Source organism: Geotrypetes seraphini, chromosome 2, assembly GCF_902459505.1.
Source record: "Geotrypetes seraphini chromosome 2, aGeoSer1.1, whole genome shotgun sequence".
Taxonomy (NCBI): domain Eukaryota; kingdom Metazoa; phylum Chordata; class Amphibia; order Gymnophiona; family Dermophiidae; genus Geotrypetes; species Geotrypetes seraphini.
In genome coordinates, this window is record NC_047085.1 from 256,247,507 (window position 1) to 256,269,185 (window position 21,679).

General features: G+C 44.0%; 1 protein-coding gene across 3 annotated transcripts in view; it reads right to left on the bottom strand.

Moving 5' to 3' along the window:
* Positions 1-21,679, bottom strand: part of DDX17 (DEAD-box helicase 17) — a 185,982-nt gene that overhangs the window by 36,424 nt on the left and 127,879 nt on the right. For all 3 annotated transcript variants that reach the window (XR_004537952.1, XM_033929439.1, XM_033929438.1), the window contains exon 5: positions 18,815-18,880. Coding sequence is in view for 2 of the 3 variants with exons in the window: in XM_033929439.1 (XP_033785330.1) it covers positions 18,815-18,880 (66 nt within the window). In the remaining variant the exon portion in view is untranslated. The remainder of the gene's footprint in view (positions 1-18,814; positions 18,881-21,679) is intronic.

Sequence of the window (21,679 nt, forward strand, 5' to 3'; positions counted from 1 at the left end):
AGTCTCGCACAGCTCTTGCACTGGCTGCTTCTCCTCGAAGTCCATCGAGGTCGAAGACTCCTGCATCGAGACCGCCTCCAAGGGAGTCTTCTCCTCCTGTCTCGACCCATTCTGTTCCTTGAATCCCGGAGACTTCACCATCGAGGCTTCTTAAGCGCAAGCACTCTCTGACTCCTCCTGTCACAGGTATGGAGCTTCTTCAGTCACTGTGCAGCTGGATTCTGAGCCTCCTTCTCAATATTCCAGAGAGGCTTCTCCTTCTTATTCGGTAACTCTTAAGTCTCGCACTCCTTCTCCTGACGGTTCTTCTACCTCGAAGTCTGCCTCTTTTGCGAGGTTTGTCTTTGACATGGGGAAAGCTCTACAGCTGGATCTCCATTCTAACTCCAAATACACTCCTGAGTACTTGGCAGACATGGAGTTATCTCATCCACCCATGGAGACCTTGAGGCTTCCTATGATTCCAGTGTTAAAGCAAACTTTCGTCAGGGATATGGAAACTCCTTATTCCATTACAGCTATTCCATCCAAACTGAAATCCAGGTATTGCACTGTACCTTGCAAGGGATTTGAGAAATCTCAATTGTCTCACCAGTCCTTGGTTGTGGAATCTTCATTAAAGAAAGCTCAACCATCTAAGCTCTACACTGCGGTCCCTCCAGGCAGGGAGGGCCGTACCATGCTCAAGTTTGACCGTAGGCTATATCAGAATTCCATGATGGCTAACAGAATTCTCAATTACAACTACACTTTCACTGCTTATTTTAATCACTTCCTCAAATTAATGCCTAAGTTCTACCCGGCTCTTGAGGAACAGTGTCTTCCAGAATTCCAACAGATTATCCGAACTGTGTCTCAACTTCGACTCTTCATGCTGCAAGCCACATATGATGCCTTTGAGCTTTCTTCCAGAGTTTCTGCCTTTGCAGTAGCCATGCGTCACCTCGCTGGCTCCGCATTGTTGACAGGGATCCAAATTTGCAGGACCATCTAGCGAACTTGCCTTGCAAGGGAAATGAACTTTTTGATGATTCCACTGAAACTGCTACTATGCACCTCTCTCAACATGAGCGCTTTTTTGCTTCCTTGATTAGGCTGAAGCCTAAGACTCCTCCTGCTCGGACATACAAGCAACCACCACGTCGTTTTCCTCAAAAAACGACACCAGCTTTCTCCAGGCCTCCGCCTAGATGGCCGCCACAGCAATGACAGCAGAAAGCTCAGACTCCTGCTGCGGCTAAACCAGCTCAGTCTTTTTGACATTCCCAGTCTGAGCATACCAACCTCCCTTCATCAGACTTCTCTTCTGCCCATAGGAGGTCATCTTCACCATATTTATCACCAATGGGAGATGATCACCTCAGATCTCTGGGTTCTCAACATCCTTCGGGAAGGATACTCACTTCACTTTCTTCAGGTGCCTCCAGATCGCTATCCAAGAGAGTGTCCTTCAAATTCGTCGCAACTTCCCCTTCTTCTTCAGGAAGCTCAGGCTCTTCTTCACCTTCGAGCTGTCGAGGAAGATCCCTTGAACCAATGGGACATGGGCTTTTATTCCCGTTATTTTCTAGTCCCAAAGAAGACGAGGGATTTGCGACCCATTCTGGACCTCAGAGCCCTCAACAAATTTCCAGTCAAAGAGAAGTTTCGGATGCTTTCTTTACCAACTTTATATTCCCTGATGAATCAGGGGGATTGGCTATGCTCTCTGTATCTCAAAGAGGCTTATACTCATATCCCGATTCATCCAGCCTCTCGCAAATATTTACAATTCCAGGTGGGGAATCTTCATCTACAATACAGGGTTCTTCCTTTTGGACTCGCCTCATCCACCACAGTCTTCACAAAGTGTCTGGTGGTGGTGGCTGCAGCCCTCTGTACCCAGGGTCTTAAAGTTTTTCCACACCTGGACGACTGGCTCATCAAAGCCCCCTCTCAACAAGGGGTTATTGCAGCAACCCGATAGACTATTACGTTCCTCCAATGTCTGGGGTTCGAAGTCAACTTTCCAAAATCCCAGTTGCACCCCTCTCAGTCTCTTCAGTTCATAGGGGCCATTCTAGACACTGTCAGCCTCAGAGCCTTCCTGCCTCCACCACGCCAAGATGTTCTCATTCGTCTTTGACATCAGGTGTCTCATCTCCACTCAGTTTCAGCGAGACAATTGATGATTCTACTCGGTCACTTGGCTTCTACAGACTTCACCTTTGCATACCTCAGTGGACCCTAGCATCTCAGTGGCAACAAGCTACCAACCTGCTTTCTCAACAAATTACAGTAACTCCTTTGTTGAGGCAGTCTCTCCACTGGTGGATGCTCTCTTCCAATCTTTCCAGAGGTTTGCTGTTCCACGCTCTCCCTCATAAGAAGGTTCTCACAACAGACTCGTCAACCTATGCATGGGGAGCCCATCTAGATGGTCTCCATACCCAAGGCCACTGGTCTCCCGCAGACCGTGTTTGTCAATTCAATCTGTTGGAACTCAGAGCAATTTTCAATGCTCTCAAAGCTTTTCAATACCTTCTTCACGACAAGGCAGTCCTTGTCAGGACGGACAACCAAGTCGCCATGTACTATGTCAACAAACAGGGAGGTACGGGATCTCACTCCATTTGTCAAGAAGCTCTGAAGCTTTGGGATTGGGCAATCCATCAAAACATCTTTCTCAGAGCTGTTTACATTCAAGGTCAGCACAACTGTCTGGCGGACAAATTGAGTTGTCCTCTGCAGCCTCACAAATGGACATTCAATTCCTCACCTCTACGTCAGATGTTTGCTCAATGGAGGACCCCTCAGATAGATCTCTTTGCGTCTCCACTCAACAACAAGCTGCCTCAATTCTGCTCCCGGATATACTCTCACCAGCATCTCGAGGTGGATGCTTTCCTCCTGGACTGGACGGGTCAGTTTCTCTATGACTTCCCCCCATTCCCTTTAATTCTCAAGACTCTTGTCAAACTCAAGACAGAACATGCCACCATGATTCTGATAGCTCCTCGGTGGCCCAGACAACCGTGGTACTCCATTCTATTTCAACTCAGCACCAGGGAGCCTCTGCTTCTACCAGTTTTTCCCTCTCTGCTTACTCAGAGTCGAGGGTCCTTACTTCATCCCAATCTGCAGTCTCTACACTTTACAGCTTGGTACCTTTCAACCTAACTGATTCTCTACAGTTTTCTCAATCTGTACAGGACATTTTGGTGGCTTCCAGAAAGCCGTCCACTAGGCAGTGTTACGGTCAGAAATGGACTAGATTTTCTGCTTGGTATTCTATTCGCCAAATGGAGCCACTGTCTACCTCCTTGGCTTCTGTTTTGAATTATTTACTTCACTTATCACAATCTGGACTCCAGTCTACATCTATCCGAGTCCATCTCAGTGCAATTGCTGCTTTTCATCAGCCTCTTGATGGGAAACCTCTGTCTCCACACCCTGTGGTTTCCCGCTTCATGAAAGGACTTTTTAATGTTCATCCACCGCTCAAAACACCTCCAGTGGTCTGAGATCTCAATGTCGTCCTGGCTCAATTGATGAAGCCTCCATTTGAACAAGGCTCCAATTGACAAGGCTCATCTTAAGTATCTTACTTGGAAAGTGGTGTTCCTGGTTGCCCTCACGTCTGCTCGAAGAGTCAGTGAGTTACAGGCCTTGGTTGCGGATCCACCTTTTACAGTCTTCCACCGTGACAAGGTGGTCCTCCATACTCATCCAAAATTCTTGCTTAAAGTTGTCTCAAAATTTCACATTAATCAATCTATTGTTCTTCCAGTATTTTTTCCAAAGCCTCATTCTCACCCTGAAGAAGTGGCGCTCCATACTTTGGACTGTAAACGTGCCTTGGCTTTCTACTTGCAACGCACTCAACCTCGCAGAACGGCCCCTCAACTTTTCATCTCCTTCGATCCAAATAAGTTGGGGCATCCTGTCTCGAAGCGAACCATATCCAACTGGATGGCTGCTTGCATCTCTTTCTACTATGCTCATGCTGGTCTCCCTCTGCAGGGTCGAGTCACGGGTCACAGAGTTAAAGCAATGGCGGCGTCTGTTGCTTTCCTCAGATCAACTTCTATTGAGGAAATCTGCAAGGCTGCCACTTGGTCCTCGGTTCATACTTTCACCTCTCATTACTGTCTGGATACTTTCTCCAGAAGGGATGGCCATTTTGGCCAGTCTATTTTACAAAATCTCTTTTCTTGACTTGCCAACTCACCCACCATCCCATTATGCTTAGCTTGGAGGTCACCCACCTGTTGAGAATATGCTGCCTGCTTGTCCTGGGATAAAGCACAGTTACTTACCGTAACAGTTGTTATCCAGGGACAGCAGGCAGATATTTTCACAACCCACCCTCCTCCCCTGGTTGGCTTCTTAGCTAGTTATCTGAACTGAGGTACCTCACAGGAGACGCGTGCCCTGACTCAGGCGGGAAGGCATGCGCGCTTGCGCAGTGCAGCACTCGTAAGCTCTAACAAAGATCTTCAGGCAAATCTGCTTGTGAGGTTGTCCGCTGCGGAACTCCGTCGGTGACGTCATCCACCTGTTGACAATATCTGCCTGCTATCCCTGGATAACAATTGTTATGGTAAGTAACTGTGCTTTCTTTGTACACAGAAGAGATACAGCCACATTCTAAGGTGAGGTCATCCAACAGAGTAACCTGTGCCACAGCTCTCCTCAGTTCAAAACCTAAGTTTTGACTTCTGGGCATGAGAAGGGGCTCCTGTGCTACCTCAGTTCTCTCTCCCTTTAGTCCATATTTTAGCAAAGATGTTCATTTTTTTAATGAGGGGATGGCAGGCAGGTGGATGTATCTGCAGAACACTGCTGTCTACAGAGAACCCCCCTACCCATTACAGTAAAGCAACTTTGCTTTCTTCACAGATAAACTAGGGGATGCAAGCACACTCAAAGGTGAGTCCTAAGAGGAGGAACAATTGTTTTGCTGATTTTGGTGGGCTGTATTTGAAGAATGGGGTGATGGAGTATATTTAAAAAACAAATTGCAGTTAGGGAACAAAAAGACTGCGGACTGCTTGACAAAACACTAAAGCCTCTACTATCTATACTGCTCAGTATTTTATAAACCTCTATCATACCTCCCTTCAGCCATCTCTTCTCCAAACTGAAGAGCCCTAGATTTTTTAGCCTTTCCTGCTCTGTACCTATTCTAATTCTTCTATATATTTCAGATGTGGTGACTAGAAATGCACACAGTATTCAAGGTGTGGTTGCACTATGGAGCGATACAAAGGCATTATTTTATTCTCATTTTGTTTTCATTTCTTTTCCTAATATTCCTAACATTCTATTTACTTTCTTAGCCACTGCTAGTTTCAACATATCATCGATGACGCATAAATCTTTTTCCTGGATGATGACTTATCATAAGGAACCCCTGCATTACATAGCTATAGTTTGGGTTTCTCTTTCCTACATGCATTACTTTTTATTACTCTGTTGTGCCGGAGAGGTTGCTGTAAAAACTGTCAGCTTTTGTCAGAAGAAAGCACGCTGTGCTTCATGGATCAGAGAAATATTTTGATTTTATCTTTTGTCTTAACATATATTTATTTAATTTATTAAAAAATTTATAAAGATTTTTGTGTTTTTTAATATAAATCTTTATTAATTTTCAAAACTTATAAAAAGTGCAAATATACACTCAAATATGACCAATAACAGCACTTGTATTTGAACAAATATTAAAACAAATGACCCCACTCCCTCCCCCCTTTTTCCCCTCCCTCCCTATCTGGATGTATGTAGAAATCAAAGAATAATTAGAATTTAAGGATTTAATCAATCTTCTTTTTTAACCAATGCCTCCAATGGATCCCAAATTTCTTTAAATCTTTTATTGTTTCCCAATTGTTCCGCATTCATTCTTTCATACCTATAACACAAACAAAGTGTTTCCCACCAAAAGGAAAAGTTTAGCCTATCATAGTTTTTCCAGTTCCTGGTTATCAGTTGCATGGCCAGCCCCATCAGCGCAATTGTCACAGCTGGGGATAAAGCTATTTAGTTATGCAGATGATTTTATGATCATTATTCCATTTGCTATGTCTCTTTCTGAAGTTATTCCTAAAGCAACAGAAGTATTAGGTCTAATGGAGAAATGGATGACTGAATTTAGACTGAAGCTTAACTCAGAAAAAACGAAGTTTTTTTGTAGCTTCACTGCACCCGTTTGATACTAAAACATCATTGCATATAAATAAATTCAGCTATCCTATTCAATCTACCATTAAGGTTTTGGAAATAATACTGGACCAGGGCTTGACTATGAAGAACCAGGTAGACTCTTTGGTCAGAAAGAGTTTCTTTACTCTGGAAGCTTCAGTCCGTTAGGGCGTATTTTGATGTTTCATCATTTAGAGTTTTGGTATAATCTCTTATACTAAGCCAGCTTGATTACTGCAATATTGCCTATTTGGCAATTTCCCAGAAGAAATGCAACAATAGTAATAGTACAAAATACGGTGGTCAGGCTGATTTTTAGGTTGAAGAAATATGATCTCGTAACACCCTCCTATCGAGTACTGCATTGACTGCCAATGGAGGACTAGGTGAAGTTCAAGTTTGGTTTTTCATTTACTGTAATTGTGTCTTCCAATGTTTTTTGAATCATTAAACCTAAATATTGTATTCCCTCTTCTTTCCAAAGGAATGGGAATGGATCAAATAAACCTTTTACACAATATACATTCAATGGAAGAACCTCTTATAACCAGAAAATTTACCAAAACGATCAATCAATTCCAGTAAATGCGGAAAGCACAGTTACTTACCGTTAACAGGTATTATCCCGGTACAGCAGGCAGATATTCTCACTAGAGAATGACATGGGGACTGTTTACCGCAATAAATCCATAGGAATGGAGACATTTGCAACTGGTTTAACGCAGGAATGGGGACAAGACCTTTCACCGCCCCGCGTGAATGGGGACAAGACTTTTCACCGCCCCGTGAGAGCAGTGAAAAGTCTTACTCCTGTGGTAAAAAAAATTGTGCCCGTGTCAGACTCAGCATCTTCTCCCTAGCTCCTCTTGTGCCTATTTTACCTTCAGGAGCCAGCCATTCCACAATGAAGACAGAAGGAACCTAAAACCAAAGCCTGAGACCAATGTATTTGAAGAATAAAATTACCAGACAACAAAAAGAAAAAAAATAAATGTATTTTATATTTTGCGATTAGAATATTTCAGATTTGAAATATGTATCCTGCTAGAGCTGGTATTAGACATAACTAGGGACCGCAAAGTCCAGGCTGTGCTTCTTTAGCTTCCAGTTGGCTTAGGGCTCTCTTTCTGATCTGGGGGCAGTTGCCCTAGTTGCACTCCCCTAACATTATTCTTGCCATGTGTGACTAAAGTATTCTGTTAGCTTGATTTTTCTATGTAGCATTCTGTAGTAATTTGGTTTGTTCAGTTTTCACAATAGTGAAGGGGATAATTGTGAAAGGGAGGGGAGATGGGTTTTGTTGAACCTTGCTCTGTGTTTATAAAATGACAATTGTCAGAAGAGAAGCTTCCGTCCACACACACGCGACTGCAGGGCGGCACAGGCATCAGTTTCTTTTCTAAAGAGCTGCAAAGGTAAGGGGGAGGGAGTGAAATAGATTTGGCCGGAGGGAGGGAGGGAAGGGGCCGCGAGCACAATCGGTGACTGCGCGCCTTCCCTCCCTTAGGTTTCTTTACGCTACGAAGGTAAGGGGGAGAGAAGGAGATTCTCGGACCGCTGAAAGGCGGTGAGGTGGCAAGGGAAGTGCCCATCCCGTCTGGAGAAAGGATCCAGACAGTAGTGAGAAGTGAAGGTATTAACTGAGGACCAGGTTGCAGTTTTACAGATTTCTTCAATGGTGTAGATCTAAGGAAAGCAACAAAAACTGCCATAGCTCTATCTCTGTGGGCTATGACACAACTTTCTAGTGCCAGTCCAGTCTGAGTATAGCAGAACGAGATGCAGGCAGCCAGCCAGTTGGAAATCGTTCACTTGAATACAAGGTGCCCTAACTTATTTGTATAAAAAAAAAAAATGAAAAGTTGGAGAGAAGTTTGCTGTGTCTTTGTCCGGTCAATGTAGTAGGCCAAAGCCTGCTTACAGTCCAAAGTATAGAAAGCAGGTAGAACAATTGACTGATTGAGATGCAAAGTGACAACTTTGGGAATAAACTTTCGATGTGTACGGAGAACCACCTTGTCATGATGCAAAACTGTGAAGGGTTAATCTGCTACTAATGCTTGTAACACACTGACCCTCCTGGCAGAGGTGGGGGTAATAAGGAAGACAACTTTCCAAGCAAGAAGCTTAAGATGAGCTGTGGCCATTGGTTCAAATGATGGCTTCAACAAACTGGAAAGAACTACAGTAAGGACCCAGACGACATGGGGAGATTGTAGAGGTGGTTGCACAGGGCAAAAATCCTTTCATAAACCTGGAAGCCAAGTGGAAAGGACTACAGTAGGGCCCAAACGACAGGGGAAGGCATGAGGTGTGGTTACACATTAAAAACCCCTGTCACGAATTTGGAAACCAAAGAATAAGCAGTAAGAGGTTGACCCTCGACTGACAAAGGGAAAAGCTGCAATAGCACTTAAAAGAAGTCTGAGAGATATAGACTTGAGACTAGAGCCAAACAAAAGAAGAAAATAATCCAAGATCAATTCCACTGTCAAGGAAGGCGGAATATGAAAATAAAGAAGACACCAGGAAGAAAACCTAAGCCACTTTTGATGGTAACATTGTTAAGTGGCTGGTTTCCTGGAGACATCCAGAATTTAACAAAAAGGCTGAGAAAGATGTAAGTGAGATGGACACAGCCCGAAAGAAACCAAACTGTCAGAATAAAGCATTGCAGATTGCGATGAATCAGTGATTTCTGAGTCTGAGTGAACAGAGTAGGTATGGACTCCCTGGAGCCGAGTTGAAGAAGAAGGGAGAACCAATGTTGCCTGGGCCACCATGGAGTAAAGAGAATCATGGTGCTCTCTTGAGCTTGAATAAAGTGCTCAGGATGAGAGGAAATGCATATAGAATTATGTCCGTCCAATCCAGTAGAAAAGGATCTGCTGCCTGACAGAGAGGGGAGTAAAGTCTGGAGCAAAACTGAGGCAACTGGTGATTGTGAGGAGTCACAAACAAGTCCACTTGTGTGGTGTCTCATTGATGGACTGGAGAGTTGTAGAGTTGAGAGTCCATTCGTGAGGTTGAAGAATTCTGCTGAGATTGTGTGCTAGGGAATTCTTCTCCCCATGAATGCAGACAGGCTGCAAGAACAGATTGCGAGCTGTCGCCCAAGTCCAGATGTTCTGGGCCCCCTGACACAACAGGATAGAGCCCATGCCTCCTTACTTGCTGAGGTAGCACACTGCTACTTGATTGTCCGTGTGAAGGAGGAGGACTTGAGGGCAAAGAAGATGATGAAAAGCCTTGAAGGCATAAAACATCGCCTTGAGTTCTAGGAAATTGATGTGAAATTTCTGTTCCCTAGCGGTCCAAAGACCCCGAGTTTTCAGATCGTCCATATGAGCCCCCCTTGCATAAGATACGTCTGTCGTAATGACCTTATGATGAAGGGACAAATGAAAAAGGAGACCTCTGGATAGATTAGAGGAGGTCATCCACCATAGAAGTGACTACAGAAGAGACGATGTCACAGATATAATGCTTTGAGGGACGATCCATCGCCTGAGACCACTGGGGAGCAAGGGTCCATTGAGGGGTGTGAAGTAGTCTTGCCAGTGGTGTGACATGAACAGTTGAAGCCCTGTGACCTAGAAGAACCATCATGTGTCTGGCAGCTATGATTTGAAGAGAGAGCAACTCCTGACACAGATGGATGAGAGCCTGAAGGCGATCTAGAGGAAGAAACGCTCTTATGAGAGTGGTGTCTAGGATTGCCCCAATGAATTATAGATGTTGTAGAAGTTGACTTCGAAGCCAAGAACCAGAAGAAAAGAGATGGTCCGAGATGTTGCCTGGACCACGTCCTGAGAACAAACAGCCTTGATCAACCAGTCATCCAGAAAAGGTAAGACCTGAAGGCCGTGTGATCGGATAGATGCAGCCATCACAATCAGATACTTTGTGAAGATTCTGGAAGAAGATGCCAGACCGAAAAGAAGGACCCTGTACTGGTAATGGCAGCGACTGATTTGAAATTGGAGATATTTTCTGGAAGCCGGATGAATTGGGATTTGTGCATAGGATTCCTTGAGATCCAGGGAGCACAGCCAGTAATTCTGAATGAGGAGAAACGAGTTCTAAAGTACCTCTTGACTAGAAAAAAGATGAGAGCTCTTAGATCTAGGAAAAGTCTCAGTCCTCCGGTGTTCTTGGGAATCAAGAAGAAATGGGATTAGAATCCCTGACTCCGCTAATCGAGGAGGACTCTTTGATGGCAATCAGCAGGAGAAGAAAGGACGACTGTTCAGGGTCCAAAACAGTCAAATACAGTCTCTTGGAAAAAAGATCCAAGAGCAGGGTGAAAACATTGAGTGTAGAACCCTACCCCATGAAGGTGATAAACCAGAGAGTTAAGGTGATGAGCTCTCAGTGATGTATGAGGAACTGAAGACGGCCTTCTAAGGGATGAGGCCCAGACTGTAAAACGTTGACATGGAGGAAACGATCGAGCAGCAAATATTCGTGGAGAATAATATTGTGGTCTGAACGGACGAAATGAAGGCTGCTGTTTGGGCTTGACCAGAGTGTCCCACCTGGTCTCGTGGACAGACAACTGCTAAGTAGGCATGTCCTAGCGTGTCCATGGAAGTACCAAAGAGGTTGTCCCCCAAACAAAGTGTATTTGTTAGCCTGTTCTTGTGGGTGATGTTGAGGTCAGACACTCGAAGTCAGACCAGGCCTGGTTAGAACAGAAAAGAGGTGCTGAAAGAAACTGACACCGTACGTGCAAGCAGAGAGTAGTGGAACATGGCAACGGGGAAGGTGGCAACTGGTTTGTGCCAAGTAAAAAGGTTACTGGATCAGTGAGTAAGCATAGAATGCTAGTAAGCCGATTGGCCAACTGGTCCATCACCTTGCCCACTCTGCCCAGAAATACAGAGGCCTACACACTAATCTGTAGAGTGGACTCCACCAGTAGGGATTCATTGAGACATCCTCAGCGTTTCTAAAGGCGTGGGAGCCCTGCTCCGCCCCTCTCCCCGACCAGCGGCGAACCCAGGACACACTACCAGCGCCAACGGCGCAAGATCACTTTCGGGCCCCCTCCAGCACCAGCAGGATCAGAGGAGAGGTCGCGTGGGAGCCCTGCTCCGCCCCTCTCCCCGACCAGCGGCGGACCCAGGACACACTACCAGCGCCAACGGCGCAAGATCACTTTCGGGCCCCCTCCAGCACCAGCAGGATCAGAGGAGAGGTCGCGTGGGAGCCCTGCTCCGCCCCTCTCCCCGACCAGCGGCGGACCCAGGACACACTACCAGCGCCAACGGCACAAGATCACTTTCGGGCCCCCTCCAGCACCAGCAGGATCAGAGGAGAGGTCGCGTGGGAGCCCTGCTCCGCCCCTCTCCCCGACCAGCGGCGGACCCAGGACACACTATCAGCGCCAACGGCGCAAGACCACTTTCGGGCCCCCTCCAGCACCAGCAGGATCAGAGGAGAGGTCGCGTGGGAGCCCTGCTCCGCCCCTCTCCCCGACCAGCGGCGGACCCAGCACACATTACCAGCGCCAACGGCGCAAGACCACTTTCGGGCCCCCTCCAGCACCAGCAGGATCAGAGGAGAGGTCGCGTGGGAGCCCTGCTCCGCCCCTCTCCCCGACCAGCGGCGGACCCAGCAGATACCACCAGCATATACCACCTTGAACTGGAAGCAGCCAGAACTTTAATCTCAACCTATACATCATAGCTTACTAAACCGCAGTCCTCACAAACAATAAAAAAAAAAAAAAAAAAAAATGGCAATGCGTACACCCAACCTCATCCTTATCCTCATACTAATTGCCACATTTATAGCAAAATGGAAAACTACCGGATATCAAACTCATACCATCCCTATCCTAACAACAACGCACAGACCTGTTCTACAAACCAGAAAACTGCATACCACTAGAACGCTAATTCCATGTCCAATATCCAACCAAGCCAGCAACTCCACTATCGGAGGAAAAAGACCCCCAACAACGCCTAACTCAAGCACACAAAAACACCAAACTTCACTAAGAACTATCACAAACACAACCTATAACCCCAACACAAAAATCTCCGCAATATCTTGCGCATACATGAACATTAGATCCATCAACCCAAAAGCAGAATTAATCAAAGACTGGCTGATCAAAGACAATCTAAGCTGCCTCTTTTTAACGGAAACATGGCTCACCTCCGATTCAGATCCAAGCATCACAGAATTCTGCCCCAAAGGATATAAACTAGAACTAGTATGTCGAGAAAACAGGAGAGGAGGAGGTATAGCAATCATAACAAAAAACAATTTCAACATAGACGTCCTAAGCAAGCACTCCACCCCTTACCTAGATCTATTAGCCTGCCAAATATCAGACAAATCACTCATTGGAAACATGAACTGTCTTCTCTGCTACATTACACCAGGAAAATGGAACTCAGCAAAACAAGAAATCGAAGAATTCATCTTCCAGAATTCTCTCTCCTCCACACATAACTTGATTCTAGGAGACTTAAACCTCCATTTAGAAGATCAATCATCCAAACAAGCAACAGATATACTGTCATACCTCAACTCACTATCTTACCAAATTCTCAACCCAGAACCCACTCACGAAAAAGGTCATCAACTAGATATAGCAGCTTATTCATCTCCAAACCAAAACACACAAAATATTCACATCTCAAACGGGTTCTGGCACCCCACCCTCTGGTCAGACCACTTCAAATACTCATTCACTATCAATTGGGCTCAAAACAACAACAAACCCATCCCAAAGAAATCACACATCATGATCAGACCGAAAATCGAACCTAACACATTCTGGAACACTGTCGACCCCAAAATCGAACCCAACAACCCCAAAGAATTCATAAACAGCTGGCGGACCCTAAGTGAATCTACACTAAACGAACTAGCTCCAATAAAAAATAAAAACAAAATAGACAGACCATCTAACAAATGGTTTGACGACGAACTCTTACACCTAAAAAGGAAATGCAGACAATTAGAAAGAACATGGAAAAAACAGAAACACAATCATACCAAAGAAGAATGGAAAATCCAAATAAAACAATACAATACCAAATTGAAGGAAAAACGGAAAAACTTCTACTCTAAACTAATCGGCACCGAAAAACCAGACACAAGAAAACTTTTTGACATCATAAAAAACCTCACAGATACTAAACCATATCTCGCCACCCAAGGAAACCAAACTCCCACAGCCACTCAATTAGCGGACTATTTCAAACTCAAAATCCTCACAACCAGATCCACATTCAACAATTCAAGAACCAACATAGAAGAAATACAAATCAATCACACAAAAGACGAAGCAATCCCAGCAGACAGGACCTGGACAAATTTCCCAAAGATACAATGGTCAGACTTGAACAGACTTTACAAAAAATACAGCAAATCCTCATGTGACTTGAATAATTGCCCCTCATACTTATTAGCTACAGCTTCCACCAAATTCAAAGCTAGCCTCACATTATGGCTCCAAACTACACTAAGTGAAGGCCATTTCCCACCGGAATTAGGAGAAATCATAATTACACCTATCCTGAAAGATCCCAAAGGTCCTACAGACAATCCTGCAAACTACAGACCAATCGCTTCAATCCCATTATACATCAAACTAACAGAAGGCCTTGTCGCACAACACCTCTCCAACTACCTTGAAGACCATCATATACTACACCCCTCACAATCCGGATTCAGATCTAACCATAGCACAGAAACTCTACTGGTATCACTATTAGACACTGTCCGACAACACCTCAGCATAGGTAACAAACTCCTTCTCATTCAACTTGATCTCTCAGCGGCATTTGACCTAGTTGACCACCACATACTACTCCAGATATTAGACGCAATAGGGATCTCAGGTAACGTTCACAACTGGTTCCAAAGCTTCCTAAAAACTCGAACATACAGAGTCAAGTCAAAGGAGCACATATCCGACCCATGGCCAAACCCATGCGGAGTACCACAAGGATCACCATTATCACCAATATTATTCAACCTCTTCATAGCATCCCTCGGCATAACCCTAGACGCCCTAAACACAGTATCATTCAGCTACGCGGATGACATAACTATCATCCTCCCATTTAACAGTCAAGACCCCTTACCCACAAACCACTTGAAAATAATAATGGAAACGGTAGAAAAATGGATGTCAAGTCATAAACTAAAACTGAACACGGAAAAAACCAAATTCCTCCTTCTAGAGAAGGAAAAAAAACCATCTTTCACTGAACTAGAATTAAATACAATCAAGTACCCAATGCAAAACACACTCAAAATCCTGGGAATACAACTTGACAGAAATTGCACAATGCAGACTCATATCCACAAAATCATCCAAAGAGCATTCTTCACTATGCGTAATCTGAGAAAAATAAGAAAATACTTCAACAAAGATCAATACAAGTTATTGGTACAATCCCTGGTACTAAGTATGTTAGATTATTGCAACAGCCTCTACTTGTCTTGCCCAAACTATATGTTAAGACAACTGCAGTCGGTTCAGAACACGGCCCTCAGACTCATCTACTCCCTTGGCAAATATGACCACATCACCAACGCATACCTAGACTCACACTGGCTACCAATAAAAGCAAGATCCCAGTTCAAATTCTACTGTCTACTATACAAAGTAACACACGGAACAGCACCCATATACCTAAATAACAGATTACACCGTAACCTATCTCATAGATTAAGGAGAACTCGGAGCCTATTCATTCACCCCCCTCTCAACGGAACAAGACGAAAGAAAATATACGACAGCCTTTTAGCGACACAAGCAGCAAAGATTGATCCCACCATCAACAACCTACTGATAAATTCAACAGACATCAAAATATTCCGAAAAGAAATCAAAACTCATCTCTTCAAAAAACACTTTCCATCATCATAACCCCTCAACAACAATAGAAAATACTCCCATGACCACCACCATCACCACCATAGCAATACATCAGAACCCTGACTCTTATTATTTCTATTCATCACAACAACCTACCAGAATCCTGATTTTACTATATCTACTCATCACAACTACTTATCATAATCTACTATTAGCTTTCAAGTTCTTCCGAAAAACCCAGATTAACAATTGTATCTTGACACATTCTTGAATTTATGTACTGCACCGCTACTGGAAATGTCCAGTCTTATAAATTGTAATCCGCTTAGAACCGCAAGGCACAAGCGGAATATAAATCACTAATGTAATGTAATGTAATAAAAAAATCTCCCGTAAGAAATCATGAAAGGGAATCAGAAGTTCCTTGAGTTGATTATAGGTCAAGGTATCTAAAAATCTTTAGACTTTTCAGAGTCAACTGCCAAGTAAATGACTTTTCAAAGTCAACTTTAAAGGGAATGGCACAAGGTGCAGACTTTCCCCTAAGGAATCTTGAAAAACATAATTCCTCAGACACTACTGAAGTGGAAAAGAGAAGCATGTGCTGAAAAATCCCACCGCTTCAGAGTAATTTGGGGGCTTGCTCAAAAAATCCCCCCCCCCCCCCGATTCAAATCCCAAACTACACAGAATCGATGTCAGGGACTCGGTGTCGAAGGCTGGAGACAGTGTAATGTCTGCAGGGCCTTCCCATATTAGTGTCGCTTCATATGATCTGTCAAAACCGTTGGAGACTCCTGTGCAAGTGCTACCAGTATCGAGAACCTAAACCAGACTGGCACCAGAGGAGTTGGTATCGACAAAGGCGTCGGCACAAACAACTGAAAATACAGTGGGACATGTACTCGAAGTATGGAATGAATCTACTGCGTTAGAGAAACACACCAGTACCGCTGGCTGTGTAGCCAGTACCATCGGTGTGGGTCTACGCTCCAAAGATGAAAATGCCAGTATCAAGGCACACAGCAGGAGCTGAGTGGAAAAGTTAACGCAGGAAAAGGAAAAACACTGGTACCACTGGCCTGTTAACTGGTACCATTGGTGCCGCTCCATGCTCCAAAGATGAGTATGCCGGTATCGAGGCACTCATCGATATCGAAGCGGAGCCAGAGATGGGGCTGATCAAGGTCGGCAGGACTTGACTCACTGCTACAATGACCTGAAGCCCAAAGGAGAAGGGAAAAAAAAACCTCATGAGCCAACTTACCTAGGTAGGAGTGGCACCCGAGACAGCCATGTCAATCTCAGTGCGGGCTGGAGTAGCACAGGCGGTGCCGAAAGTTCGCTGGGCACTGGATTCCCAACGTCGGCGGGTGCCAGATTCCTGATGGCATCAAAGGGAAACTGCTTCTGAAATACTTGCATGAGAATGCACTGGCGAGAAGAGCAGAGGAAGCAGAAAGTGGCAAGGCTGAGGTTCCAACACTGCGAGAATTGTAGGAGAATGTTGGTGAAGACAACTACCCCAGCAAAGCAACCGCCCGGAAGGAAAATTATCAGGAATGTCCTGAATGGTAAAACAGCCATAAGGTGGAGAAAAAAACAGTATGGCGCCCCATAAGGCCCCACCGAAGCTAAACAGACGAAGGCAAAAGAAAAAGAATTTGGTTTAATATTATTTTATTTTTTTTTACTGAAATTGAAATAAAAGAAAAAACTGACTGAAACGTCAGAAGCCGCGAGAGCGGAAAGGCAGCAAAAAAAATTTTTAACAGCTGTTGAAACGCGACTTCTTAGCTCCACGGAAACTAAGAAACTGAGGGACTGCGCGCCCTACCTCAGGCGGGAAGGCACTTGCGCATGCGCAGTTCGGGCTATCGCAAACTTTCTAAACTCTTTAAAGTGGTGATGCACTTTTAAAGTGGTCCGTACCAGGGCTCGGTCGGTGACATCACCCATACGTGAGAATATGTTGCCTACTTGTCCTGGAATAATGGTTGATTCAGGATTCTTCAAATGAAGCAATATATCATCTGCATAAGCCGAAACTTTATAATCTCGACCTGCATATGGAATTCCCTGCATCTCTTTTGCCGACTGGATAGCTAACAACAAGGGGTTCCAAAACAATATCAAAAAAGCAAAGGAAATAAGGGACATCCTTGTCTAACTCCCCTCTTCAGAATGTATTATTAATATATAATCTGGCTGAAGGGGAGCGATACAATGTTTGAATCATTTGAATAAATCCAGATCCTATTCCAAATCAATCCATTGCTTGATACATAAAAATCCATTCTACTTGATCAAAGGCCTTCTCTGCATCCAAGGATACCGAGAAGGCTGGATCCTCTATAGCTTATGCTAAATTAAGCATATGAAGTGCCAATCTAGTGTTATTTGCAGAATGTCTTTGAGCAACAAAACTCGTTTGATGCATTCCAATCATATAAGAGAGAGCCTGAGCTAATTTCAGAGCCAATAGTTTAGCCATCTACAGTTCATTAAAGAAATCGGCCTATAGTTTGAAACCAACATGGCTTTGGCAAAACAATAGTAAGCACTTCTGGCATAGTACCCGATATCTGACCCTACGTCAGTTGTGATTGATATAATTTGAAAAGATGAGGTAACAGTATAGTTTGAAAAGATTTGAAAAACTCCACTGTAAATCCATCACTACACGGAGAAGATCCAACTCTGAGAGACTTTAATGCTGACTGGATATCTGTACATGATATAGGCACCTCAAGCTTTTCTTTTATATGTTCACATTAAATTTCATCTATTTCAGCTATTTGGACGCCCAGTCTTTCAGTTTCCTAAGATCCGCCTGCAATTTTTCACAATCCGCATGCTTTTTAATAACTTTGAACAGTTTAGTGTCATCTGCAAATTTAATCACCTCACTCGTCGTTCCAATTTCCAGATCATTTATAAATAAGTTAAATAGCACTGGTCCCAGTACAGACCCTTGCAGCACTCCACTGTTTACTCTCCTCCATTGAGAAAAATGACCATTTAACCTTACCCTCTGTTTTCTATCTGATAACCAATTCCTAATCCTAAAACTAAACTTTGCCACCTATCCTATGACTCTTTAATTTTCTCAGGAGCCTCTCGTGAGGAACTTTATCAAAAGCTTTCTGAAAATCTAGATATACTATATCAACCGGTTCACCTTTATCCACGTTTATTGACTTCAACGAACTCAAGCAAATTTGTGAGGCAAGATCTCCCTCGGCTGAACCCATGCTGACTCTGTCTCATTAAATTATGCTTGTCTACATGTTCCACAATTTTATTTTTTATAATCGTTTCTACCATTTTGCCCGTCACCGAAGTGAGGCTTACCAGTCTGTAATTTCACGGATCTCCCATGGAGCCCTTTTTAAAAATCGGCTTAACATTGGCCACCCTCCAATCTTCAGGTACTACAGACGATTTTAGCGACAGGTTACAGATCACTAACAGCAGGTCAGCAATTTCATTAGGCAGGTTTCATCGAATTGTCTACCTTTGACTTTATTTTTCAAGTGGGGCCAAATCTAGCTCAACAAAGCAGGGCTGCACAGTAAGTCACCCACTAACTTGTTGGGAATGGTCTGGAGACCCCCTGAGGAACATTTTTTTGTAACATTGAATATCACTCCTCTGAATGGGTCATATTTAATGTTGATTACAATTAGTAGTCAAAATAGCAAGAGTTTCAAAAACAAACAAAAAAGAAGAAAATGTAAAATGGCTTGCAGCAAATGAATGCAAAGGCAGGAGAGTACTTACAATTGGGCCATCACCTCTCTCCAAGTATGGCTGGTGGTTGATGTGAACCATAGCAGGAAGCAGATACTGAAATGGAGAACATTTGCAGGCATTTGAAATTAATTTACTATAAATCCAATGTGAGTAAACAGTAGTTTCTTGCAACCCATATGTCATTAACAAGACTGAACGTAAAGCCTACTGAAGGCTGTTAAGTTACAATAATTTAGCCTTGACGGGATTTTGGATTGTCATTTTTGCTCATTAGCTGAATAAATTAATGCTACACTTCTCCCTCCGTATCCACGGGGGTTAGGGGCAGAGCCAGCCAAATATGAAAAAAAAACCGATTAATATTCGGGTCGGTTCTGACCCACCCCCCACTTCACCCGGCATCCCTTAAGCCTTACTTGGTGGTCTAGCGGGTTTTCAGGGCAGGAGCGTAGTGCAGATTGCTCATAGTATATGGCTGCCGTGAGCTCCCGTTGTAGTCTCAAGAGACTATGGGAGCTCACGGCAGCCATTTACTATGAGCAATCTGCACAGGGCAGGAGTGTAGGAAGATCGCTCCTGCCCCAAAAACCCACTAAACCACTAGGTAAGGTTCCAGAGGGTCTAAGAGGGCTTAAAAATAGCCCCCAAATTAAAATGGATTAAAAAAAAAAAAAAATCGCAGCATTGGCCACCCTCCAATCTTCAGGTACTACACGGATGCTGAAACCACGGATTTGGAAGAAGTGTACTTTATTTCCCTTTAGTCTCTTTACTTGCATAACTGAAATTACAATATAAGTTCTCCTTTCTCCAAATAAAAGTAAAGTTGCTTAAGTAATATGGATCCTTATTTATTTTGGTTTGTTTTATATCTCACCCTCCCCAATGAGCTCAGAAAGGGTTACAAGGTTGATACACATAATGCATAGACAAATGGGTTATAAATGTGCATGTGTACAGTACAGTTTTATTTAATTCATTTTCTATCCCGTTCTCCCCAAAGAGCTCAGAACGGGTTGTAGGTTGACATACATAATATACAGTTAATAGGTTACAATTTGCTATAGTTACAGTATAAGTTTTCTTTTTAATACAAGTTTTTATCCTAATTCAACACATACTAAGGATCTAATGTCAATATACATAAAGGAAATCCAAAAATTCTTCTTGGATAAAGTGGAGATAGCAGGAGCCAAGGAAAATGGTTCAAACACAACACAACAATAAATGAAGTTTTTTCATGAGTTTTTCACATTTTGATTTATACTGAGGCACATTTGGGGGTGAGGTCAGGGATGTTACACCTCCTAAACCCTGATTGGGTACAAAGAGTGACAGCTGACGCTTTGGTCTTTCTAGCCTTTAATTGTGTAAATTGAGGACCCCCTATCACATTTAATTTAATTCACTTCATTTATTGTTGTATTGTGCCTGAACCATTTTCCTTGGGTCCTATCTTCACTTTATCTAAAAAGAATTTTTGGATTTCTTTTATTGTGATATTCTTCTCTGTGGGTTTTGGAATATATAAAGGGACATAATAAAAAATGTGCCTAAGTCCGAGGTTGGGTGTTTTGTGCTATTCCAAGACTTCTCCCAGAAGGTGGCCAAACAACAAAGAACCATGACTCCGTGGTGCTCGCAGCTCTTCACTAAAGGCATAAAATTTGTCATTCAATACCCTGCTATGGTGTGTAATTTCATGTGTAACAACCGCACCTTCACAGCTACTAAGCCATTCCTGGTGAGTCTTCCACCTAAACCAATGACGCTGGTGGCTCTTAGCTACTTGCCTTGCAGTGCCCCGAGCAACCTGTTATTTATCTACTAGCCTTGTGAAACGCAGCCGGATTAGGGGGCTTTGGTCCAGATGGCCTGCCTCCCTGACTGGTTCTTCAGTCGGGCCGGGGAGCCTTGGTTTTGTTAACCTGCCTCTGTGACTGAATTTCTGCCACCCAGGACATTTGTACCATTTTTAACGTTTATACCCCTGCTGTCTAGGTGTTGGCCTCTTGTTTCTTGGGGTTTTTTTGGCTCTTCTTCCCTGGGGGAGCCTGGCTGGGGCGCCTTTATTTGATTGTGCATATGGGCCTGGCGGATCCTCTGGCCGTGGCCTTGCATGGACATCATCTTGAAAGGGGTCCCTTGAGTGATTCTTGAGAGACCCATGCTTAGCCAATTTGGCCTGGGACTGATAGATCACGGCTGCTGGTTTATTCTGGCCACAGGCCGGCAGTTTGAGTTCGAGTGCTATTGGGAGGCCTGCCTGAACCATTGTGGTTTACTCTGGGACTCTTGGCATTTGGGAGTCCCTGCTGTACTTCTTATTAGAACTCCGCTGTTTTCTTCCACTTGTTCATTGTGGGGTTCTTACTGTTGATCCTGTACTGAGGTGGTCGGGGAGGTGCCGGGGGGGCAGGTGAGTGTTTGAATGGGGGTGTTTCCAGTACTATGGCTGTTGGTATGTATGTGTGGGTTGCTTGTGGGGACAGGGGGAGTTGCTGGTGGGGAGTGGATGGGTGGGAGGGAGGGGGTGGGAGTGGCAGGAGAAGCTTGTGGAGATTGATACTTGAGGTAATTACTGTGTGTACAGAGTCTAACCATGACATATTTTTGCACCGGACAGCTTGGTACTTCTCAGGTTGACATGGACTGAGTTTCATCTTTCTCATCCTGTCAGACTTATCTTAGAAGTGTCATGAAAACCGTCTACGTAGCAGTGTTGCCAGCAGAAATGGACAGTTTTCCCACTTTGTATACTTTTCATCATCATGATGCTGTATCCACTTCTATATCTACAGTATTGGATTTCTTCTACATTTATGCAATTTAGGCCTCGAGACCACTTTGATTCAAGTTCATCTCGGTGCTATCAATGCTTTTCATAGCCAG